Genomic DNA, 25603 nt, shown 5'->3' with positions numbered 1-25603 from the left:
CAAAACTTTCGGGTACGTTGCTAACAGTTTTGTCATTAGAGGTAAAAGTGTGCTCATTCCTGTTCTGAACGTCCTGTCTCGGTCTCCAGTTCCAAGAAATGCTGACACCTCCGTAGACGCTAGTCAGTTTTGGGTGTATTCCAGGCCCAGGCCCCAGGCATGCCCTGCAGGCTCTGGGGCTGGACCTCTGAGTTCTCGCCTGCCATCGCCACATCCAAGCAGGCGTCTTGTTTATGGGGGTTTGACGCTGGGACAAGAACTCATCTGCCTTTTGCTTTCAGGTTGGGTTGCAGTCAAGGAAGCAGAGGAGAGTTAAGCTGTTTAAAAAACTATTGGCAAATGATGCAGTCAGACTAGTTTTCACTAGACAATTCCAGCTATTGTTTGCACTGTTTGGGATCTGTCAGCCTTCCTGGTAGAGCGCAGAGTTACTTAGCAAAAGGCATTAAGCTATTATGTTTAACCATTGGGCTTAACCCTTTGTTGGAGCAGCTTTGGGATTTGCTGTTGGTGTTCCGAAACTCCCAGCTGTCTCTCCTTCACTGTCTGTGTTGGATGCCAGCTCATGGGGGCACAGTGCTATGTAATTGTCATGGAAAACCAAAGAGACGTGAGTCTAGTTGAATATAACATGAGAAGGAATTTGCTTTTAAGCAACTCCAGGCTCTTGGGAATAATTACTGCCGTCACCAAGATAGCAGTAATAATGTCTTGTGTGCTGGTCATGAAGCTGGAACGGCCCTGCTAAAAATACCATCAGGAGGGTCTGGGCTCCTGGGACCAGCACACCCTCGTTCCTCCTGGTCCTTTGGAGCGTCTGTGTAAGCCACCCTGGGTTCTTTGAGAGTCTGAGATAATTTATTGAGCCCTGTTCAAAGACAGTCATCCTTTTCCTTCTGAGTGAAGGCACCAGTCAACTACAGACTCTTCATTTCAGAGCCAGTAGAGACAGGAAAAGGCATAGACTGCCGAGGGAGGAAGATCCCAGGCTGACTCCCAACCCCACTGCTTCCCAGCCAAATGATCTTGGGCAAATTGTTTAACCTTCCTGAGCCTCAACTTTCTCACCTGCCAAATGGGGGCAGAATCATGACACTTCATAGGATGCTTACTGCAAGGATCAAATGGGGTAATGTTATGTAAAGCGCCTGGCACACCTTGGGGGCATGTAAATAAACTTATTATCCCATTGAATCAAATAGCCACAGGGAACTCAAAACCATGATTGCAAACTGGCTGCCAAGCCTGGCCCTCAGGTATGTCTTTGTTTGGTTTGTACTGTGCTTTAAATAAAAGTGAACTTGTAAAAATTGGGAGGGCTTACATAAACATCTGGATTTCTAGTTTCTCTTGAGATGCCAAATTCTTTAGAAGTGCTGGGCCCATGTTCCCACCTGGCTTCCACTAGTAGGAACTGAGGGGCAGCTGTCGAGAAGATGAGTGCCTGCCACTTCCTCTTGTCCTTCATTTTTTGTGAGCAACTACTTTGTCCCAGGCACTATTCAGAGCAATAGAAATTGAAATGAATTCTCCTCCTCCTCCATCACTATCAAAGCAAACTCTTGGCACCTGCTATGTGTCAGGCATTAAAATGTATTAACTCTTTAGAGTCTGCAACTCTAAGAAGTGGATACCTGTTTTACAGATGAGGAAACTGAGGCACAGAGAGGCTAAGTAACTTGTCTGAGATGACAGTTAAGCGACAGCCAGAATTTGAACCTAAGTAGTCTGACTCCAAAGTCTGTTTTCCTAATCAGTACACTGTACTGTTTCTCATGTAATTATTACACCCCTATTAGGCTATGAGCCCATTTCACAGATGTGGAAGTTGAGGCTTGGGGAGTTGAGTAACCAGCTTAAAGTCATACAACTTGTGGCAGGGCCAGGAATCAGACCCAGGCACTCTGGCTCCAGAGTCCTCACGTCTAAAGTCAGTAATCACTTTCTGCAAAGATCTTAAGGGTCTGCAGACCCCAGATGTCCATCCCGCACAGTGGTGGCACCCACAAACACATTGTCTGTCTCCTTTTTGTGACTTGGAGCTGTCTGTGCCCTTTACTGCCCTGGGGCAATCTGAGGCCAAGGCTAAGGCTTTGGGGGTGAGCAGTGGGACAGAAAGAGGTTGCTTCCAAGTTCAGAGCAAGCAGGAGGCTGGCAGGGTCAGGTCGGTCGGTCTCTCTCTCTCTCTCTCTCTCCCTCCCCCTCCCTCTCCCTCTCCGCCTCCCCCTCCCACTCCTCCTCTCTCCCTCTCCCTCCCCCTCCCCTCTCCCTCCCCCTCTCCCTCTCCCCTCCCCTCCCCCTCTCCCTCCCCCTCCCACTCCTCCTCTCTCCCTCTCCCTCCCCCTCTCCCTCTCCCCTCCCCTCCCCCTCTCCCTCTCCCTCCCCTCCCCCTCTCCCCTCCCCCTCCCTCCCCTCCCCCCTCTCCCTCCCTCCCCTCCCCCTCTCCCTCCCCTCCCCCTCTCCCTCTCCCTCTCCCTCTCTCCCTCTCTCCCTCTCCCTCCCTCTCCCTCCCTCTCCCTCCCTCTCTCCCTCTCCCTCTCCCTCTCCCTCTCTCCCTCTCCCTCTCCCTCTCTCCCTCTCCCTCTCCCTCTCCCTCTCTCCCTCTCCCTCTCCCTCTCTCCCTCTCCCTCTCTCCCTCTCCCTCCCCCTCTCCCTCTCCCTCCCCTCCCCCTCTCCCTCTCCCTCCCCCTCTCCCTCCCCCTCTCCCTCCCTCTCTCCCTCCCTCTCTCCCTCTCCCCCCCCCTCTCCCCTCCCCCCTCTCTCTCACACACACACACACACACACACACACACACACACACAGGTTTCTTTCTCTTGATTGTTGACATGGGCACTGAGCTCCAGGACTCTGCAGGAGACATTCCACCCTGGTTGTGGCCTCAAGTGCCAGCCTCAGCTGCCCGTCCTGCCTGGCCTCTGGTCTCCCTCCTCCTGGGCCCTTCCTTCTGTTACAGAGTGAATGTTACTGAGTGTCTGCAAGGGTCCAGGTCCAAGGAGGACCCCAGTAGCCATGAGCCATGAGGCCTACACTCCGGGGGGTTCTGGGGTGGGGGGAACGTGGACCCCAGAAGCCCCCCGGTGGCTCCCATTGCATTTCTGGCTCTGCCTCCTACCAGTTGTAAGTCTCTGGTCTAGTGACCTAACCTCTTGGGGGCTCATTTGCCTCTTCTGTTAAATGGAATAATTATGCCACCAACCTCACAGAGTTGATGGGAGGATAAAATGACTTAAAATATGGAGAGGACTTGGTGTTTTAAAAAAGTATAGAATACGATCTAAATTCCTTCCCCTTGGCCAAGTAGGCTCTACTTTTTTTTTTTTTTTTTTTTTTTGGCTGCGTTGGGTCTTCGTTGCTGCACGTGGGCTTTCTCTAGTTGTGGTGAGCAGGGGCTACTCTTCATTGCGGTGCACGGGCTTCTCATTGCAGTGGCTTCTCTTGTTGCAGAGCATGGGCTCTAGGTGCACGGACTTCAGTAGTTGTGGCATGTGGGCTCAGTAGTTGTGGCTCGTGGGCTCTAGAGCACAGGCTCAGTAGTTGCGGCGCACGGGCTTAGTTGCTCCACAGCATGTGGGATCTTCCCGGACCAGGGCTCGAACCCATGTCCCCTGCATTGGCAGGCAGATTCTTAACCACTGCGCCACCAGGGAAGTCCCGAAGTGGGCTCTACTTGCCTGTCCCTGCCAGCCTCTCAGACTCATCTCTACCCCGTCACCTCTGCTCACTGGACCCAGCCCCTGGCCTTCTTTCTTTTTTTTTTTTTTTTTTTTTGCGTTACGCGGGCCTCTCACTGTTGTGGCCTCTCCCCTTGCGGAGGCTCCAGACACACAGGCTCAGCGGCCATGGCTCACGGGCCTAGCCGCTCCGCGGCATGTGGGATCCTCCCGGACCGGGGCATGAACCCGTGTCCGCTGCATCTGCAGGCGGACTCTCAACCACTGCGCCACCAGGGAAGCCCCTGGCCTTATTTCTTTTGCTCTAACTCATAAGCGTGATTCTGCCATTAGGGCCTTTGCACTTGTTGTTCCTCTGCCTGGACCAGGCTTCCCCCCATCTCTGCAGGACCATCCCCTCATCCTTCAGTTCTCATCAGAGAGGTCTTTCCTATCAAAAGTAATCATTTGTTCATTCATTCTTTCAACAAATGTTCACTCAAACACGTGCCCGTCATTGTTTTAAGTACTAGGAAGACAACACAAAACCCCTGCGTCTTGGAGCCCTGCCTAGGGTGCTGGCAGGGTAAGAGTCTGATGACAACAATAGATATATAGCATGTTTTATACACACACACACACACACACACACACACACACATAAAATATATATATATCAAAATATATAGCATGTTGGATGGTGATATGTACTAAGGGGGGAAAGCAGGGTGGGATGTGACATGCAGCAATATGGGGTTGCAGTTTTTGTTAGGGTGGCTAGAAATGACGTCACTGGGAAGGCAACACTTGAATAAAGACCTGAAGGAGGTGTGGGCGGGCACTTCTTGGTCACAGGGAAGAAGAGCCTTAGGAGCAGAGAAGACAGCAAATGCAAAGGTCCTGAGGCAGCAGCGGTTCCAGAGCACATGAGAAGCAATAGGAAGGCTGGTGTGGCTGGAGCCCAGTGAGCAAGGGGCCAGTGACGGGGAGCTGAGGTCAGAGAGATACCCAGGGTCAGACCATGCTGGACTTTGTGAGCCATTGGAGGGACTTGGCTTCTACCCTGAGTGAGATGGGAGCCGTGGCGGAGGGGTGCGGTTGTGACCAGATGAGGGACAATCTGATCTACAGATTGACAGGCTCCCTTAGGCTGCACATGAGAACGGACGGCAGGTGGGGACAGAATGGGAGCCTGGGTAGTAACGAAGGCGTTACAATAACCCAAGTGAGAGGCCAAGGTGGCTTAGATGGGGTGGTAGTGATGGAGTGGTGAGTACAGGCCAGATTCTGGATCAGGTTTGAGGGGAGAGCCAACAGAACCTTCAGCCACGGTATTTGGTTTGTTGAATATTTTCTTCATATTCCCACTCTCTGCCGGAAGTTATGTGTTTATTCACTTGTTGTTTGTCTGCCTCCCCACCATGATGTAAGTTCTCTGAAGGCAGATCTTGCCCACTTTATGCCTACATATCTTGACCACTGAGAACAAGGCATGACGCATAGTAGGTACTTAAGAAATACTTGTCAATAGAAAACAAACTTATGGTTACCAAAGGGGGAGGGGGGTGGGGATAAATTAGGAGTTTGGAATTAACTGATACACACTACTGTATATAAAATACATAAATAACAAGGACCTACTGTATAGCACAGAGAACTATACTCAATGTCTTGTAACAACCTATAATGGAAAAGAATCTGAGAAAGAATATATCTATATGAATCACTTTGCTATACACCTGAAACATTGTAAATCAACTATACTTCAGTTTTTAAAAATGATACTTGCCATATTAAAAAAAAAAAGAAATACTTGTGGGAGGAATGAAGACAGAAGGCAGAGCGCTCTGCAGGACTGTAGGACAGGGTGATTGAATGAGTGCTACCCTCTGAGCCCCCTGTGGTATGACATCTCACAGCCTTGACACATGCTGTGTCCCCTGCCTGCAGCACCCTCCCTTCCCCCCCCCCGCTTTTTTTTAAGACAATCCAATTTCTGGTCACCAGGTAACACATAAATACATGATCCTTATAAAAACTTGAACATTGGGCCAAATCCCCCTTTACCACATCCGCCCAATCTTAGTCGTCATCTTCCCTCCCCAGCAGTAACCACTGTTTTGTGTTCCTGTTATGAAGACTTTCTCTATGCATTACATATGTGTAAACGTATATTTCTATAATTTAAGTATGTATATTTATGTCTCAAATTCTCTTGTGCATCAAAACCACCTTGGAAGTTCCTTTGGCACACCGGTTGACCCCATCCCCAGCATTTCTGACTCTGTAATGGTTTGTGGTGGGGCCCAAGATTTTGCGTTTCTAACAATTCCCAGACAACGCTGATGTTGCCAGTCCAGGGACCAAAGTTTGAGAACCAGCCTCCAGGGCTGGTTTTAAACCTGTCTGCACATGGGCCTCTCCTGGGAAGTTTTTTTAAAAATTCAATGCTCATGTCCAGATCTTACCCCCAAAGAGTCTGATTTAATTGGTCAGAAGTGTGACCCAGGCAATGAAATTTTTTTAAAGCTCTCCAAAGGCACCCAGTACTGTGCACCCAAGGTTGAGAAGCATTGCTCTAGGTGGTGAATTCCTCCAGGACAAAGACAATTTTTTATTCCTACATATGTATTTAAATTTCTGTTCCTAATTAGCAGACAGCTCAGTGTCTGGCTCATGGTAGGTCCTTAAAAATTATTTATGGGTGGGTAGGTGGGTGAGTGGGTGGGTGAGTGGATGGATGTTGGTGGATGGTTGGGTAGGTAGATGGATGGGTGATGGGTGGGTGGTGGATGAATAGAGTAACCTTTAGAAAACACAGATAACTTCAGATTGATATCGCCTTTGAATCCTTAGTAAAGTTTCTTTAACTTCCCCTTGCCTCATTTTCCATATCTATAAAGTAGAGAGAACAACTTCCTCGTTGAGTTGTTATGGGGAATAGAAGATATAAGGCCCATGTAGTCCTTAGCAGAGTGCCTGGCTTGTAGGAACCACTTGAGAAATACAAGCTATTGTTCATTACTATTTAAGGGAAATTTGAATTTAAATTGTATCCCATCTTCTGGAAGGAGGAGGGAAAAAGTTATGGAACTAAGAAAGCACAGCTGAATCGAGAAAATATTATTTTCGTTTGAAATGCAGACACATTTTGCAAAGGCTGAGGCTATAATCTCATTAAGTGTTTCCTCGGAGAGGTGAAATCACCTCCCCGCAGAACAAGCTGGGCTGTCATCCTCACTCAGACTGCCTGCCCCTCCTCTGCCCTGGGCATGATATGGTGCAATTTCCAGTTTCAGTCTCACCGGTTCTAGCCAGGGGCTGGCAGATTTTCTTTCATTTCACCCAAGCCAGGTTGGGCTGCCCAGAGCTTTGCCCAGGTCTGGCCTGGGGAGCCACAGATCAGTTTCACCTTTCCCACTTTTAAGCCTTTCTCAGCCAGCTTCCTGGGGCCCTTAGCACCCAGAACGACCTCTACCTGTGGGGCGCACATGCTGAACTCCTAATACAGTGCTCCCTCCTGCTGTCGCTGACCCTGGTCTGAGTGCTGTTTAAAGCACCCACACTAAGGAGATGAGCTGATGAAATTTACAGACACGCAGCTTTCGTAGCCAAGACCTTCCTCAAGACATCTTGCATTAGAAATTGTCTTATCTCATGGGGGATCAGTTAGAAGTGGCCCCTGGGATCCAATTAGGCAATATAATAGTGGTTGCTGCTTTTAGAATCATTAGCTTCTTAATCCTCCCAGTGAGAGGTTAAAAAAAAAAAAAGTGTGAACATTCAAATTGGGCTCACAATTGAAGTGGCTGAAACAAGGGCCCCAGGAGAATAGAAGACTAATAGTAGCTCCTGTGTGTTGAGCAGTTACCATTTCGCAGGTACCTGCCTCGTGTAATCCTTGCGACAGCCCTGCAGGGATGAGATAGTACCCCATTTTGTGGATGTGGAAACTGAGGTTTAGAGAAGGGAAGTGACGGGCTCAGAGCCACACAGTTACAGTGCAGCAGAGTCAGGATTTGAATTTGGGTCTGACCCCTTCAGCCCACGTGCTTTTCTTTTTGGAAGCAACATTAAGATAACAAATTATGAGGTTTAGATTGTAGATCTGGTCCACAGTAGGTGCATGGTGAGCATTTGTTGAATGCATGAATGAATGAACCAGCTGTGTGTGTCGTTGGGTGAGTCACATCACACAGTCACGCACACACACAATCACACAATACGTGTGCACTCACACACACAGACCCCAGCTCTGGTTTCCTCATATAACATCAGATCATTTATATTCCCTTCTTGGCCCCAGTATGCATTTGAGTTTGTGACTTCTGGAATGGAGATTTATTTTTATGAACCCAGAATTGGGACTTTTTCGTAATTGGCAGTTCTTCATTAGCCTGTGGTCTAAACCCTCGCGACTCAAAGTGTGGTTTCCGGGCCTGCCATGTCAGCGTCACCTGGGAGCTTCCTTGACCTAAAGACTGGAGTCTGCATTTTCATAAGATCCCCAGGCGAATCCTGTGCATATTAATGTTCCAGGCGCTCTGCTCTGTATCATCCACTTCCTTCCTTTGCAGCTTGTTATCATTGTAATTAAGTACTTTCCTTATCTAGTTAAGTATTTGTTTACCATCTATCTCCCCCACTAAACTGGAGGGTCCACGAGGACAGGAACTCTGACTGCTTTTGCTGGCACATGGCAGGCGGTGAATGGATGAATGAACGAATGAATGAATGAACGAATGAACGAGCTCACCCTGAGTCTCTGGCCATCTGTGTAGCTAATCCTTCTCCCTTCACCCATTGGAACGTGGGCAGGAGGCGGGGCTTAGAGTTTTAAATTCACAAGTAAATGGAGGAGGCTCTCTGCCCCTCCCTTGGGAGCCGGCTGCCCCATTTTATGTGCTAGCCACATCCCTCAGAGACACATGGTGAAGCTTGAAATAAATAGATTTGACTACATTGAGTCAGGTCACCAGGGCTGCTTTCACCACTGGCAACATGGATACAAGTTGCCATCAATGACTCCGCCACTGACCCCAATCTTGTTGATCAAGCAAGTTCAATGGCACTGCCAAGGTTGAGAACAGGAGCCTGTGGTCAGTGGGAAGGGCATCTCCATCTACCAGGCACCAGCTCTTACCAGTATCAAAGGGCTGCTGCTTCTACTACATATGGTGTCTTCACCACCCTGAAGATGCTTGGGGCTCCCTTGAGGACTGGAGTCAAAGGGTCATCTGCCCCTTGTGCTGAGGGTTCCATGTTTGTGATGGAGTGACCAGAAGTATGACCACTCCCCCTAGATTGCCAGCATGCCCTCTGGGTCTGTGACACTGGCATCATGGAGGGACTCATGACCACAGTCCACGCCCTCTCTACCCCTCTGGCAAGCTGAGGTACTATGACTGTGCTGCTGTCCAGAGCATCATGCCTGCATCCAATGGCATTGCCGTGTCTATGAGCCAGGTCATTCCTGAGCTGCATGGAACGTGCTGTGGCATGGCCTCGCATGTCTCCACTTCAATGTGTCTGTCTGGCTCTGACTTACCATTTGGAGAAAGCTATCAAACACAGCATCCAGAAAGTGGTGATGCGGGCATCTAGGGGATCACCGAAAGACATCCTGGGCTATGTTGAGGACGAGGTTGTTCCTGCGACTTGAACAATGATGCCCACTTCTCCACCTTTCACGCGGAGCGTGTGTTGCCTACACAATCACTGTCAGGCCCATTGCCTGGTACACAGATATGACGGATGGCTCCAACTGCATCTGGGCCTCCTGGTCCACAGGACCTCTGCGGACTAATAGCCCTGAACAGCAGCAAGAGCTTCAGAGGAAGAGAGAGGCTCTCTGCTCTTGGGGAGTCCCTGCTCCACCTTTGCACGCAAAGCACTGAGCATGGTTGTCCTTTACACAGTCCCACCCCAGGTCCCTGAGGAAGGGAAGGAGCTTGGGGGCCCTACACTGGCACAGACCATCAGGAGTCTCCATGAGGTCTGCGCCATCCTTGCCAGCGAAAAAAGGAAGAAGAAAGGGAGGGAACGAAAGGGAAGGAGATTATTCTATATATAATAATATAATACATTCATTTTCCAGGTTCTCAATTCTCCCAAGTGTCCCAGGATAAAAAAGTTAAATGTGATATCAGTTTAAAAAAAAAAAAAAAAGAGCCTGTGCTTTTCAAAAATCACACGGTCTGCAGAAGGAAAATCTCTTAGCACTGACTAAATGCCTGTTTCTTCCTTGCACCGTCTTCCTGGGGTTTGCTGGGGTGGAAGAGGACCATAGGTTTGCACAGCAGGAGAGGGAGAACTGCCCTGGTAGGGAAGGCTGATTGCATAACAGTTCAGAGGAACAGAGGAGGGGGAGTGAGGTGAACATGCAAATCAGGGCGCAGAGGTTGGGGGCAGGGGGAGATGCTTGCTTCAGATTTCTAGAATGCCGAGTTAATCCGAGCCCCTAGGACTGTTTCCATAGATTTCGATTTTTATGAATATTTACATAGTTATTAAAGAAAACATATTCAAAATGTTTAATTCAGTAACTTATATATTACTAAACATAACTCAGATCATGGGCTTTTACCAGTAATGAGACTGGGGCTCTTTCAGAATGAGACCATCCTGGGGGAGGATGAGGAAGGGGATGTGGGAGGCTCTGCCTGGGGCAGGAAACCCGGAGCAGGGAAATTAGCAGTGAGTGAGCACCTACCGTGCACCGGCACCTTTCCTTGGCGTTAGATCCCTGCTGTCCCGACTTTTTAAAAATATGACACATAGTAAGAAATACATTTTTACACAGGCATTCAGCACACACACAACACATTCTCACGTCTACAACTGGAACAAAAGTATCCCACAACTCCTCCTTCCTATGATCAATATACGCTGATGCTGTCCAGCCTTTTTTTTTTTTTAAGATTTATTTATTATTGATCTTTGTATTTTATTTATGTTTGGCTGTGTCGGGTCTTAGTTGCGGCACGCGGGATCTTTCATTGAAGCGCGCGGGCTCTTCATTGCAGCGTGCGGGCTTCTCTCTAATTGTGGCGTGAAGGTTCTCTCTTCTCTAGTTGTGGTGCACAGGCTCCAGGGCACATGGGCTCTATAGTTTGCGACATACGGGCTCCCTAGTTGAGGCACACGAGCTCAGTAGTTGTGGCGCGGGATTAGTGCCCCGTGACATGTGAGATCTTAGCTCCCTGACCAGGGATTGAACCCACATCCCCTGCATTGTAAGGCAGATTCTTTCCCACTGGACCAGCTGGACTTCAGGACTCGCCCTCTCACCCCAGTGGCTTGGGACTCGAACAGAATGTGACTCTGCCAGGGAGGTGATTAAGGAGATGGACTTGGGACTCAGATAGCCCTTGGGTTCAAGTCCCAGTTCCCATGTCCACAGGCTATGTGGCTTGAGCAAGGCACTTAGCCTTTGGACCCTCAGCTTCCTCATCAGTGCAATGGGGATAATGACACTGTCAGCCTTGTAGCATTGCCATGAGGATTAAATGAGTTCATGCGTATAAGCAGTTAACACAGGCCTGGCACACGGTGAACATCTAAGCGGGTGCTGGTTGCTGTTACAATGATGATTGTCATCGTGGGCTGCTGTGTCCTGGTTGGGAAGCCAGAGTCGGGAGCCAGCACCTGAGCTCCAATCACAGCTCCCCCCTTTAGGGCCTGTGTGGCCTTGGGTGAGTTATGTAAACTCCCTGCGCCTCCTGAGAACCCTCCTCAAGGGGTGATGATGCGGATTAGAATAATCCAGGTAATGGATTTAGAAGACAGCCTGGCATGTAACAAGCACTGGGTAAATGATGGATACAATCATCATCATCATCATCATCTCATTTAATCCTCATGCATCCTTGTGAGATCAGTGTTTTTTCCCCATTTCGTAGGAGGGTACCCTGAGGCCCAGAGACTATAGGCAGTCTGCCCAAAGTCTCATTACTTACTGAGTGCTAGAGTTGGAATTGCAGGTTGGTTTACAGAGAGGCTCAGAGCTCTGGAGGGCTTGGGGCATTTCTCAGGAGGCACAGGGACACAGGCTCAGCCACTGCCCTACATACCAGGGAGTGTGAATCGGCAGGTTGGTACAATCAGTAGACACAGCATCTAGAACTTGCCAGGGCTCCACACTGAGGATGTTGCACTGTATTACTTAAAATGACAGCACAAAATCCTCCCCAGTAGACTGTTCGTTTGTAAAATTATCCTCTTGGATATGTCTCTCCCAGCAAAATTCTGTCACGTTTTCATCATCTCCTGATTATTGCCTCCCAACCATGGTTGGAGGCTCAGTGCCCAGAGATACAGTGTAGAGCATTGTATCAGGACCTCAGGCCTCTTCCATCTCCCTGCCCCACGCTCTAGCTGGAGCCTAGGAGATAGTCCAAGATGTGCCTCCCCTAAGTGCTGGGGCCAGCCCCACCTGAACCCAGTGAACTGAAACTGGGGAGGGAGAGGAGGAATATCAAGGTGACATCGTCAGAAGAAGGAAAATAGGTGTTGGATAATCAAAGCCAACAGTGTCTGCCTTTCTAGGTTTCTGGGATTGCCTTTAAGGCAAGGAAGGGAGTGGGTCTCCATCCAGGAGTAGAAATGGCGCCAGCTGCCAGCTAGTCTTGTGACCTGGCTCAAGCACGTTCTTTCTGTCTCTTTGCCCTCCTTTCTCCATCTGTACAATGGGTTGGGGGAGGGATTCTACTCTGATGTTTCAAGATGCTACAGGTTCTTTATACGTGGTCCTTCAATTAGTATCTGGAGACAAAGCACATCCAGAAAAGGTTTTCAAGAAGGAGAGTGCTACAATGGTGTGCCTCAGATAAGCTTGTGTGGTGGAGAAAGTCCCTGGCAGCAACTCTCTGAGTTTCTTCCCCCTCAACCTGGCGTCTGAAGTCACAGCTTCTGGGGAACATCGCTCTGACAGCTCAAGCCCTTCAAATGTTTTTTTTCCCCCTCCAGGCATCACTACATCGGCTCTGAGTGTGTCCCAGGTCTTTGCAAGGTGAGTACCTTTGCTTTATCTCCCTCTCACGCTCTCTCCCTCTCTCTTTCTTGGAGGGCAGAGGCTCTGGAACCAGACTCCCTAGAAAAGAATCCCAGCCCTACTCTTACTGCCTGAGTGACCTTGAGCAAACGACCCCACCTCCCCAGGCCTCAGTCTCGCCATCTGGAAAAGGGGGACAATCATGATGCCTGCCCCACATAAAGGGCGCTTAGAAAGGGGTCTGGAACAGACTTTCCTGAGAGTGTTGGCTGTTGTTTTCTTCTTTCTTCTTTTTTTCAGTCTTCTCCACCTTTCCTTCCTGTCCTTTCCTATCACAGACTTTCTCAATTCCTCTCTCCCTTCCTGCTTCTCTGTCTCTCCCTCTCTTGTCTTTTCTCCTTCCTTTCCTCTCTCTCCTTTTCTGTCTCCCTCCCCCTCTCTCTGCCCTCTCTCTCTCTCGTGCTCTCCCTCCTCTTCCTTCCTCCTGCCCCATCTTTCTCTCCCTGCCCCCCTCCTCCCCCCTCCTTCCTCCCTCTTCCTGCTCCAACGTCCACCCAACACTCCTCGGTACCAAATCTCATAGGAGCACTGGAGCCTCGCGAGATTGGTGAGACACAGTCCCCACCCTCGGAGAGCTTCCAGTCTAGTGGGGACAGAGACCAGTAGATCAGAGATCTCAATAGAGCGGACGGTACAAATGCTCCACCAGAGCCGTGCGCAGGGGTTAATGGGAGCCCAGTGATGGACAGGGCTTACCCAGGGTCCTCAGGGGCTGCCCATCTGCACCCCCTAGTGTGAGAAGCCCCGGGTTTGGCAGGACGGTCAGCATGGCCCTCAGTCTGGATACTCAGCTCCTCCATAGCTGGACATGCTCCTCCCTGGATGAGACCATAAAAGCTGTTTATAAGGAACACACTTTCTCAGCCTTCCTTTCCCTCCAGAAGATGTTTTGGGGGTTGTCGGTAGCAACTGAGGTCTGTTAAATCTACCTAACTTGTTTTATGGCCTTGGGGTTAGAGAGCTCCACTGTCCTCTCTCTGGCTTTTCAGTTGAGCCCCAGTTTGATCCGAGAATTTCACATCGGTTTTGATGGGAAGCAGGAGTTGATCATCTCCGCTTTCCACCTTCTGCTTCCAAAGACAGGTATAAGTTGGGAACATTTTCAAATAAGGTTCTCTGCTCAGCACTAAGTCCCAGTGCTCCAGATGCGTTTCCAAGCACCTCACAGGGTAAGAATCTTGACTGCTGAAACGGCTTCCAGTACTGATTCTGGCGTCTCCAGCTCAAACAAGTTTCTTATGCATCTTGGAACAAGTCCCCCAACCCTTCGGCACAGTAGTCGTCAAAAAGAAAGAGGGCCTGAGAACATCTTTTTATAATTCCATGAACTTTGGCATCTGTCTCACGCCTGCCATCAGGCTTCATATGTAGGAGGAGCTCTGGAAACCAACAGGTTTTTACTAAGGTGATGTAATCAAAATGGAATCAGATACAGGTTTGGGAATCAGTTTGTCAAGTTGCACAGAGGTGGAGTGGTTAAGGGCGTGGCCTCTGGAGCCAGGGTTCAAATTGTGTATCAGCTGTGTGCTTTTGGTTCCTTCATCTCTCTCTGCCTCAGTTTTCTCATCTGTAAAATGGGGATGGGAGTAGTAACTGCCTCCAAGAGCTGTCACAATTGCTATCAGGTTTAAATGAGCCAGTCTACATGCAATAATTGGGACAGTGCCTGGCATATCGTAGGCCCAAGAATTGATGGCAGCACACAGAGCAGACTCAGGCTTTCCAAAGCATCTGCTTTGCAAGAGAAGAGGGAAATGAGAGAGAGAGAGAGAGAGAGTGAGAGTGTGTGTGTGTGTGTGAATCTTCTGGTTTTAAAATATTGGCAACTTCAAATTAAGAAAACACTGCACTGGCCAAAGAAATTATATCCGTAGATTAACCATCTTGTCCTCTTCCTGTTATAACAACCTACCTTGACTTTATTTATTGCTCCCTACAGCAGCAATAAATACAGGGCTGAGTCAATCCCAGGCCCGCCACTGAGAAGCAGCAAAGCTTCTTGATTACAAGTGTGGGCTCTGGAGTCAGACGTACGAGTTTAAGTTCCAGATTTCCCACTTTCTAGCTGTGACTTGCGGTTTCTGAGCTTCAGTTTTCTCTTCTCTAAAATGGGAGTTAGAAGAGCCTCTACCCCAGAGAGTTGGTATCAGTATCCGATGCGAATCAGTGCACATATCAGGCCCATGTGACACAGTTCCTAGCCCGTGGTCAGAGTGCAGTGATCACTAGCAATCATTATATTCCAGATGTCTTAGTCAGTGGCCCGTTAAATCCTAGCCCGTTATGGAACCCGTTATTCATCTTGGAGTAAGGGATCCATTTGTGTTCTTTGGTTGCAAGTAACAGAAATAGACCCCAGCTGATGTAAGCACAAAAGGACTTTTTTTGGAAGATCTGGAGTAGCTCACAATGGAAGCAAAAGTGGAATAATCAGGCCTTGAGAAAGACCAAGAGTAGGACAGCTTCTAGGATCCAGGCAACAGGAAGGAACTAAAAAACAGTCTCTTCAGAATGTGGTTGTTGGAATGAATTATTCAGCCCAAGATTTAAATTCCCAGAACAGAGTCTGATTGGATGATCTTGTACGATGTGCCCACCCCACGACCAAGAGCAGGGCATCTTGAATGACAACGCTGTCAAAGCTACAATCAATTGGGGAAGTGTCTAAATTAGGGTAGATAGTCACGGTGGAATAGGCTATACTGCAGTAATCAATAAACCTTGGTCTCAGTGGCTTAGCACAACAAACGTTTGTTTCTTATATAAAGTCCAATGTGGATCCCATGAAACTTCTCCAGGGCACCTCTCCTTCACAAGCTGACTCAGGGATCCAGGATGTAACTGTGTTGGCTCCGCCCTCTCAACTGGTACCCTCCACAGTTGCTGCCAAAAGAGGAGAGAGGATGGTTTTATTGGCCAGACCTATGAGTGGTTTATGCATTCTGTCAGGCAGAACCCAGTCATGTGGTTGAATCTGACTGCAAGGGAAACAGGAAATGTAATCTTCCTGGTGCCCAGGAAAGGAAAATGAAATAGGATTTGATGAACATGTAAGCTGTCTCTCCCCTGGAAAGAGAGAATACCCAGGGAACTCCCTGGCGGTCCAGTGATTAGGACTCGGTGCTTTCACTGCCGGGGCCCAGGTTCAATCCCTGGTCAGGGAACTAAGATTCTGCAAGCCAAGTGGCCAAAAAAAAAAAAAAAAAAGAAGAAGAAGAAAAGAAAAGAATAAATACCCCCAAAGGAAAATAGTGGTGGTGGTGATACCAGAATAAGCGGGGAGGGATGCTGGGTTGGGCTTGGGCTTGGAGATTTCATCTTCTCTCCTTCCATGCAGACCTTGCCCACGTGTCCTGCCCAGCCAGCATCCCACGGCCATGGCAGCCTACGGCCAGACTCAGTACAGTGCGGGGATCCAGCAGGCCACCCCCTACACAGCTTACCCACCTCCAGCACAAGCCTATGGAATCCCTTCTTACAGTGAGTACCTGACCAAGCTCTTGCTTTCCCCCTGGGATCCCCACCATCATGGTCTTTATTTTGCCCTATTGCTTCAGTGAAATGCAGAATGATAAATGCAGCCAGCCTAATTTTGGATTGGAGATAGAAGAGAAGGACCGACACTTTAAATATGGTTCAAGATCTAGGGCTTCCCTGGTGGCGCAGTGGTTGAGAGTCCGCCTGCCGATGCAGGGGACACGGGTTCGTGCTCTGGTCCGGGAGGATCCCACAGCCACGGAGCGGCTGGGCCCGTGAGCCATGGCCACTGGGCCTGCGCGTCCGGAGCCTGTGCTCCGCAATGGGAGAGGCCACAGCAGTGAGAGGCCCACATACTGCAAAAAAAAATATATATATATATGGTTCAAGATCTAGAGACTATATCAAGACCTCTTTTGACTGCAAGAGTAAGACACAACCCAAGCTGGCTTAGGGAAAATGGAAATTTAATGATTCACATACTGGTAAATTTGGGGATACAACTGATAGCAGGTATGGCTGGATCCAGGTGCTTGAATGATATCACGAGGAAGATGTCTCACTCCATCTTCAGATGTTTTCCACTGAGTTGTCTTTACCTCCACATGGGTTCTTCCCATGTGACAGCAAAGGTTGTACCTGTCAACTCCAGGTTTGCATGCTTTCAGCTCAGCACTCTCAGCAGAAGGAGATCTCATCTTTCCCAGTAGTTCCACCAGAATCCAGTGTTGACCCTCATTGGCCCAGATTGGGTCACGTGACAATGCTTAGCACAAGCAAGGAGGTAGGGGTGAGGGAGATAATCGGAGGGTGAAGCATATGGATTGTATATGAGGAAGGGATGGTTCTCTTAAAGGAAAACCCAGTGGTGGTATCAGAAGAAGGAAAAATGTATGCTGGGAAGGCAAAAACAAGAGACGTACAACCTTGACAGTCAGAACGCTATTGCCAAGAGCTGGAGGCTCAGTGAACTAGGCTCACCATCCACTGCTCACCTGTCCCTGTCAGCGTTCGTCAGTGTTCTCCAGAGAAACAGAACCAGTGGGATGGAGCTGAGATAGATAGATAGAGACAGAGAGAGAAATTTATCATAGGAATTGGCTCACCCGATAATGGAGGCTGAGAAGTCCCTAGATCTTCAGTTGGCAAGCTAAAGACCCAGGAGATGGTAGAGGATGTCATTCCAGCCTGAGTTTGAAGGCCTGAGAACGAGGAGGGCTGATGTTGTAAGTTCTAGTCCAAAAGTTGGCAGGCCCTAGCCCAAGAAGAGCTAATTTTTCAGTTTGAGTCTGAAGACAGGAAAAGACCAATGTCCCAGCTCAGCACTCAGACAGAAGGAGTTCCTTCTTAGTCTGTTGTTCTATTCAGGTTTCCAGTTGATTGGATGGGGCCCACCAACATCAGGGAGGGCAATCTGCTTTACTCAGTCCACTGATTCAAATTAATCTCATCCAGAAACACCCTCACAGACACAGTATAATGTGTGACCAAATGTCTAGATACCCCGTGGTCCAAGTTGACACGTAAGATTAACCATCACACTGTCTGTGGCTTTTTTTTTTTTTTTTTTTTTTTTTTTTTTTTTTTTTGTGGTACACAGGCCTCTCACTGTTGTGGCCTCTCCCGTTGCGGAGCACAGGCTCCGGACGCGCAGGCTCAGCGGCCATGGCTCACGGGCCCAGCCGCTCCGCGGCATGTGGGATCTTCCCGGACCGGAGCACGAACCCGTATCCCCTGCATCGGCAGGCGGACTCTCAACCACTGCGCCACCAGGGAAGCGCCTGTGGCTTTTATTCATGTGATTTCTTCCCATCTTAACTGATGTATCAACCAAAGCCCTTTTGGTAGCAAACAACAAAAATCCAATACTAATTAACTTAAGAAAATAAGGATGTTTATTGCAAACATAGCTGAAAAATCTTAGGGCTATAGCTTCAGGCAGGGTTGGATCCAGGTATGATAATAGGAGGAATTAGTCTCTCTGCTTCCCTTTGTGTGGGCTTCCGTCTCAGGCAGGCTCTCCACTGTGGTGCCAAAGGCAGCCCTAACAGTTCCAGTTCCAGAAAGTTGGCATGCTCTGGATGGCCACGTGTCCACCCATGGCACCAATGATCAGGTCAGGCTCACCCCAAAGAACTGATCTGAGTGTGAGGAAGGGGTGGTCCCCAGAGGAGGAGGGGGCCGGCAGAAAGCCCAGACATCCATACGGATGGCTCTCCGGTCCACCCAAATCCATGGTATCCAGTGGAAAGAACAGGACTGCAGGCAGGAGGCCTTCCTCCCAGACTCAACTGCCCCTGGCTTCTCCACACCTCAGCTTCTTCAGTGGTTAAATTAATCAGATCATCTCGTCTTGCCAACTAGATGGTGTGGCTTCAGTGCAGAGACTGAATCTTGAATTTTTTTCCTCCCTCTTCTCCCTCCCTTCCTCTGCCCTGTTCTTTTGTTCATTCATTCATTCATTGATTCACTCAGCATTGGGTTGTGTGCTGGGCATACAGTGGTCAACAAGCAGAATGGGCCCTGTGTTTGTGGAGCTCACAGTCTAGAACAGAGGCTGGAAAGTGAAGGCCAACAGATAGATAATGTGGCCCTTGGATTTTTTTTTAACCTATAAAATATACTTGACATTTAAAAAATTAATTGCCGGGGCTTCCCTGGTGGCGCAGTGGTTGAGAGTCCGCCTGCCGATGCAGGGGACACGGGTTCGTGCCCCGGTCCGGGAAGATCCCACATGCCGCGGAGCGGCTGGGCCCGTGAGCCATGGCCGCTGAGCCTGCGCGTCCGGAGCCTGTGCTCCACAACGGGAGAGGCCACAACAGTAAGAGACCCGCGTACCGCAAAAAAAAAAAAAAAAAAAAAAATTAATTGCCAATTTTTTAATGGGAAATGTTTACATAGGAGTTCATATTCCTAATGTCTTTTAAAAAAAACGACAGATGATCAGGCAGCACTGGGCCCACATTTTTTGTGTCAGGAGTAGGTGGCTCTGAGTAGGGCTGACCCTATTAGCCTGTGTTCACCACAGTCCTCCCCCACCCTCATTACTCACTTGAGTTAGCTGCCTGTCCCCTGAAGACATTTAAGTTTGCAACCTCTAGCCTAGAGGAAGAAAGAAATTACATGAACTTTTAAAAATTGTAGGTGTTACTTCAAATTATGATGCGTGATATAAAGGAAGACAAGAAGGCTGTGAAAGGGTAAAGAACAAGCAAGATTTAATATAGGTTCCAGCACCAGGGAAGGCCTTTTACATGAGGAACTGATTCAGCTGAGAACTGAGAGATGACTATTCGTAAGCACAGGAGGGAGGGCGTCCAGGCCGAGGCGACCACCCCTGGGAAGATGGATTTGGCAAATCCAGGAAGCTTAGTGGCTGGAACACAGTACACAGATGAAGTAGGCGAGGTGGGCAGAGGCTTAGCGCCTGGGAAGGATTTTATTCCAAGTGAAGCAGGAACTCACTGGCAGATTTATAAACACAGGGCTATCTGATACAATCTGGGTTTTTTTTGAAGATCACTTTGGCTGCTGTGGGGAGGTTGGATTGGAGGGAAGCAAGAGGAGAAACGGGAAGGTAGGTTGGGAGACTGATAAAGTCTGGAGGAGAGCAATGGTGGAGACCTGGGGGGCAGTGAACAGACAGAAGTAGACATGTTCAAGAGCAGTTGTGGAGTTAGGAGTGACCAGTCACAGAGCACCCGGTCAGGCGTTGGTCATGGACACCATCATTGAGATGCTGTATCACTGAGATGTGCATCACTGAGGTGCTTCATCTTTGAGATGCGCATCATTGAGATGCTGCACCACTGAGATGCTGCATCTTCAAAAAAAAATAGCTTTTTTTTTGGCTGCGCCACACAGCTTGTGGGATCTTAGTTCCCTGACCAGGGACTGAAACCAGACCCTCAGCGATGAAAGCATGAAGTCCTAACCACTGGGCCCCCAGGGTATTCCCTGAGACACTGCATCACTGAGATGCTACCACCCACAGTTCTAGGGGCTCTGGGTCTACTTGTTCTTTTAAACCCCCGCTCAACCCTCCAAGGAAAGTCCCATCGTTATCCTCTTTCAAGGTATAAATAAATGGAGGCTCAGAGAGGATAAATAACTCACCCAAGGTCCCCCGGTTGGTCGGTGGCAGAGGTGGAATTACACCCAGGCAGCCTGGATCTGGAGTCTAAGCCCCTCACTGCTGAGCTCCACTGCCTGAGCACACATTCCGGAAATCCTGGGGGATTACCTATGACAGACCTCGGCCAACTGGTGAGGGCACCTCTTCTAACTTCTGTCCCTCCTGTGCCAGAAGACTTGTGATAAAATCACACGTAAGTTACCCTGCCTGGCTGACAGCCAAGAAACATGAAGCTGGAGTATTTTTCAGCATGAAAGAGAAAACTAGCCCTGTTCCCAGACAAAACATGGCACCCGGTGGAAATTAATTTGGTTCAAAGTCATTTTACAGTCCCAGTTACTTTCAGAGGCTCTGTGCCCTAACAATACAGCATAAGTGGTAAGATCACATGTTCTGGGTTCACACCCCACCTCTGCCCCTTGCTGATCCTCAGACTCTGGGCAGTTTTCCTCCTTCATACAATGGGAGTGATACTAAGTCTGGATTCCTAATGATTGTTGTTGCCTTAAATGAGATCATCTACATTGGGGATCAGCTACCTTTATCTGTAAAGGGCCAGATCATAAATATTTTCAGCTTTCTGGGCCACTCAACACTGCCATTGAAGCATGAAAGCAGCCAAACAATATGTAAACTAATGGGTGTGTCTATGTTCTAATAAAACTTTATTTACATAAAGAGGCAGTGGACCAGACATGGCCCCCGGGCCATTCTGTGTCAACCCCTGATCTCTATAAAGGGTTTAGCTCACAGGGCGTGGCCCAAGGGAAATGTTCAGTCAGTACAGCTGAAGCCAGGCTGCTACACACACACCTGGAATGTCCACATCACTAAGTAACGACAGCTGGGATGAAAAGCCCTTTCCCTTCACATATGCCTGTGCCCGAGCAAGCAGTGTTTGCTCACTGTCTGGACGAACCTTGCTGAATCTTGTTAGGAAACTTTTCTCCTTGGTCCTTGGCAAATAGCATTATTACCTTTGTTTAAATAGCTGCAGGGAAATAATAACACAGTTGAGCAAACTAGAGGCAGGGAGGTCAGGAGTGTGGAGTATTTTTTTCTCAATTTATTATGCAACATCTAAGACATATGTAAAAGCGTAAAGAGCAGCGCTACAAACACCCATGAGCTGACCATCCAACATGAAAAATAAAGGGAGGTTACCTCCCTTTCTTGTCAAATGCCCACACCCCTGGATTTGCTGTTTATCATTGCTCTGCATTTCTTTATGAAGAATAGAGGTAGGCAATCTTTTTCTGTAAAGAGCCTGATAAGAAATATTTTTTGCTTTGCAGGCCGAACAGTGTCTGTCAGAACTATTCAGGTCTACCCTGTATCTTGAAAGCAGCCACAGATAATACATAAACGAATGGGTGTACAGACATACCTTGTTTTTTTTTTTTTGTTTTTTTTTTTTTGTTTTTTTTTTTTGCTGTACGCGGGCCTCTCACTGTTGTGGCCTCTCCCGTTGCGGAGCACAGGCTCCGGACGCGCAGGCTCAGCGGCCATGGCTCACGGGCCCAGCCGCTCCGCGGCATATGGGATCCTCCCAGACCGGGGCACGAACCCGTGTCCCCTGCATCGGCAGGCGGACTCTCAACCACTGCGCCACCAGGGAGGCCCCATACCTTGTTTTATTGCACTTTGCTTTATTACACTTCACAGATACTGCGTTTTTTACAAATTGAAGGTTTGTGGCAACCCTGCTTCCAGCGAGGCTGCTGGTGCCATTTTTACGAAGCATTTGCTCACTTCGTGTCTCTGTGTCACATTTTGGCAATTTGGCAATATTTTGAACCTTTGCATTATTACTGTATTTGTCATGGTGATCAGTGGTCTTTGGTGTTACTATTGTAATTGTTTGGGGACTCCATGAAATGTGCCCGTATCCGATGGCGAATTTAGTCAATAAATGTTGTGTGTTCTGACTGCCCCACCAACCAGCCGTTTCCCCCATCTCTGTTCCTCTCCTCGGGCCTCCCTATTCCCTGACACACAACAATATGAAATTAGGCCAATTAATAACCCTACAATGGCCTCAAAGTATTCAAGTGAAAAAAATACAGTCGTGCATATCTCACTTTAAATTAAGAAAAAACTAAAAATGATTAAGCTTAGTGAGGAAGGCATGTCAAAAGCCAAGACAGGCTGAAAGCTAGGCCTCTGGCACCAAACAGTTAGCCAAGTTGTGAATACAAAGGAAAAAGTTTTGAAGGACATTAAAAAGTGCTACTGCAGTGATCACATGAATGGTAAGAAAGTGAAACAGCCTTATTGCTGATAAGGAGAAAGTTTCAGTGGTCTGAATAGAAGATCAAACCAGCCACAACATTCCCTTGAGCCAAAGACTAATCCAGCACAAGGCCCTAACTCTCGTCAATTCTGTGAAGGCTGAGAGAGGTGAGGAAGCTGTAGAAGAAAAGTTTAAAGCTAGCAGAGGTGGGTTCATGAGGTTTAAGGAAAGAAGCCAGCTTCATAACGTAAACGTGCAAGGTGAAGCAGCAAGTGCTGATGTAGAAGCCGCAGCAAGTTACCCAGAAGATCTAGCTAAGATAATTCATAAAGGTGGCTACACTAGACAACAGATTATCAATGTAGATGGAGCCTTCGATTAGAAAATGCCATTTAGCAGAAAGTTTTCTATGGCTGATGACAGAAGGAGGAAGTCAGAGAGATGGAAGTCATGAAAAGGACTTGATGGATTATTACTCACTGGAAGATGGAGGGGGTGAGAAGGAATGCAGATGGAATCCAGGAGCCAAAAATGGTCCCCAGCTGACAGCCAGCAAGGATGAAGGGATTTCAAATCTGCAAATACAGGAACTGGATTTTTCCAAAAATCTGAATGAGCCTGGAAATGGATGCTTCCCCAGAGCTCCCACATAAGAGCCCAGTTTGGCCAAAACTTTGATTTCAGCCTTGTGAGACGCTAAGCATGGAACCCAGTTGAGCCCACCCAGACCTCTGACCTACAGAATTGTGAGTGAATAAATGAGTTTTGTTTTAAGCCACTAAGTTTGTGGCAGTTTGTTCTGCAACTGTGGAATACGAATTCCAGGCACATTCAGAACAGTCTGGAGGGGAATGTGGAAGGCACACACCTATCCTTGTAGAAATATTTTAATGTTCAAAAGATGCTATGTATCGGGTTTAAGAACCCATTCCCTTTTCCATATGATCACATTTACTACTACTCTTTCCTAACTTCCAGCCCTCTTTTGGATTCTGTTACGAACTCCTCTCCTACTGAGCTCTGTCTCCTGGCCTGCTCCACCAATCTCAATTTCCATCAACCCTCTGGTGAGATTTGTAGCTCACTAGGATCTGGTCCCATCCTTTCTCCTCCCTTTTTTGGCCCTACCCATCCATCTGTCTCTCTTGTTTATTTTTTTGTTTTGTTTTGTTTTTTTCTGTGCCATAGCTCATAGTTGAATAAAAGGGAATGCTAAGTTAATTTTGTTCCTTTTCCATAAGTTTCATTCCTTTTAGAAATAATTAATCTTGTACTCTGACAGTATATACACAACAACTGTGGATATTTAAAGAAAAATGCAATGAAGACTGGTATGTACTACTTTTACATACAAGGAAGAACTTTTTAGTTTAAAATAAATGTCTCAGTGAGAGATATGTACAGTTAAATGTCTCAGTGATAGATATGTACAGTTAAGATATTCAATAAGAAAATATTCCAAATACTGCAAATTTTTCAAATAGGTATTTAGGATGCTCCATGAAACACACATCCTTATTCTTTATGTCTGTGCTATTTATTTCCATTGTTTTTTTTTAATTAACGTAGATATCATACTTTGAAAATGTTACTGAGTAGGAAAGAAATTGTAATTAAAATAAAACAAAGGAAACACTAATTTACCACATACCTGGGGGGAAAAAATGCCATTTAGAACTTTCATAGCTAGAGAGGAGAAGTCAATGCCTGGCTTTAAAGCTTCAAAGGACAGTCTGACTCTCTTGTTAGGGGCTAATGCAGCTGGTGACTTTAAGTTGAAGCCAATGTTCATTTACTATCCTGAAAAGCCTAGGGCCCTTAAGAATTATGCTAACTCTACTCTGCCTGTGCTCTATAAATGGAACAACAAAGCCTGAATGAGAACACATCCATTTACAGCATGGTTTACCGAATATTTTAAGCCCACTGTTGAGACCTAGCTCTCAGAAAAAAAGATTCCTTTCAAGATATTACTGCTCATTGGTCATGCACCTGGTCATCCCAGAGCTAAGATGGAGATGTACAATGAGATGAATGTTGTTTTTATGCCTGCTAACACAGCGTCCACTCTGCAGCCCATGGATCAGGAGTAATTTCAACTCTCAAATCTTATTATTCAGGAACACATTTTGTAAGGCTGTTGGTGGTTTAGATAGTGATTCCTCTGATGGATCTGGGCAAAGTGAATTGAAAACCTTCAGGAAAGCATTCACCAGTCTAGATGGTGATTCATGGGAAGAGGTCAAAATGTCAACACTAATAGCAGTTTGGAAGAAGTTGATTCCAACACTAATGGATGACTTTGAGAAGTTCAAGACTTCAGTGAAGGAAATGAAGTAATGGCAGATGTGGCAGAAATAGCAAGAGAACCAGAATTCGAAGTGGAGTCCTTGAAGACGGGACTAAATTTCTGCAAACTCATGATAAAACTGGATGAGGAGTTGCTTCTTATGGATGAGCAAATAAAGTGGTTTCTTGAGATGGAATCTACTCCTGGTGAAGATGCTGTGAAGATTATAGAAATGACAACAAAGGATTTAGAATATTACACAAATTCAGTTGCTAATTTACAGTATAGTGTAAAGATAACTGTTACATGCACTAGGAAACCAGAAAATCCATGTGACTTGCTTCATTGCAATATTCAATTTATTGTGGTGGTCTGGAACTGAACCCATAATATCTCTGAGGCATGCCTGTATCTGTGTTTCAATAAAGCTTTATCTACAAAAACAGGTAGCAGATCACCTTCAGCCCATGGGCCAGAGTTAGCTGACCCCAGGTGTAGAGTATTATTTTGCATGTTTGTGAAATTAATGAATGAATGAATGCCCAGCGCATCTCTGTGGCTGACAACCTCTTTGAAAATGCACATGCTCCCTTCTGTACTCCCATGAGCTGAAGACAGTGGAACTTGTAGGTAGTTCTTGAGCATCTTTGGAGGCCTTGTTCTCTTTGCTATAAAGATATTCATGAGAAATGCTTAGAGGGCAGGAGAGCTGATGCCACAAGCCTGTCCTCAGACCAGACCATCACCAGATTTCCTTTGAACTGA

The 25603-nt window shown here is 47.6% G+C and overlaps 1 protein-coding gene across 4 annotated transcripts in view; it reads left to right on the top strand.

Moving 5' to 3' along the window:
• The window catches only part of EYA2 (EYA transcriptional coactivator and phosphatase 2), a 260087-nt gene that overhangs the window by 82991 nt on the left and 151493 nt on the right, over positions 1 to 25603 (top strand). For 3 of the 4 annotated variants that reach the window (XM_082645804.1, XM_082645805.1, XM_082645803.1), the window contains 2 exons: positions 12619 to 12661; positions 16041 to 16183. In XM_082645804.1, coding sequence (XP_082501930.1) covers positions 12619 to 12661; positions 16041 to 16183 — 186 coding nt within the window. Of the gene's footprint in view, positions 1 to 12618; positions 12662 to 16014; positions 16184 to 25603 lie in introns of all 4 variants that reach the window. The other variant, XM_082645806.1, reaches the window with a different exon arrangement.

Source organism: Mesoplodon mirus (assembly GCF_964341445.2).
Source record: "Mesoplodon mirus genome assembly, chromosome: 15".
In the NCBI taxonomy this organism is placed as follows: domain Eukaryota; kingdom Metazoa; phylum Chordata; class Mammalia; order Artiodactyla; family Ziphiidae; genus Mesoplodon; species Mesoplodon mirus.
Note: the sequence above shows the minus strand (reverse complement) of the source record. Positions and strands in the feature narration are given on the sequence as shown.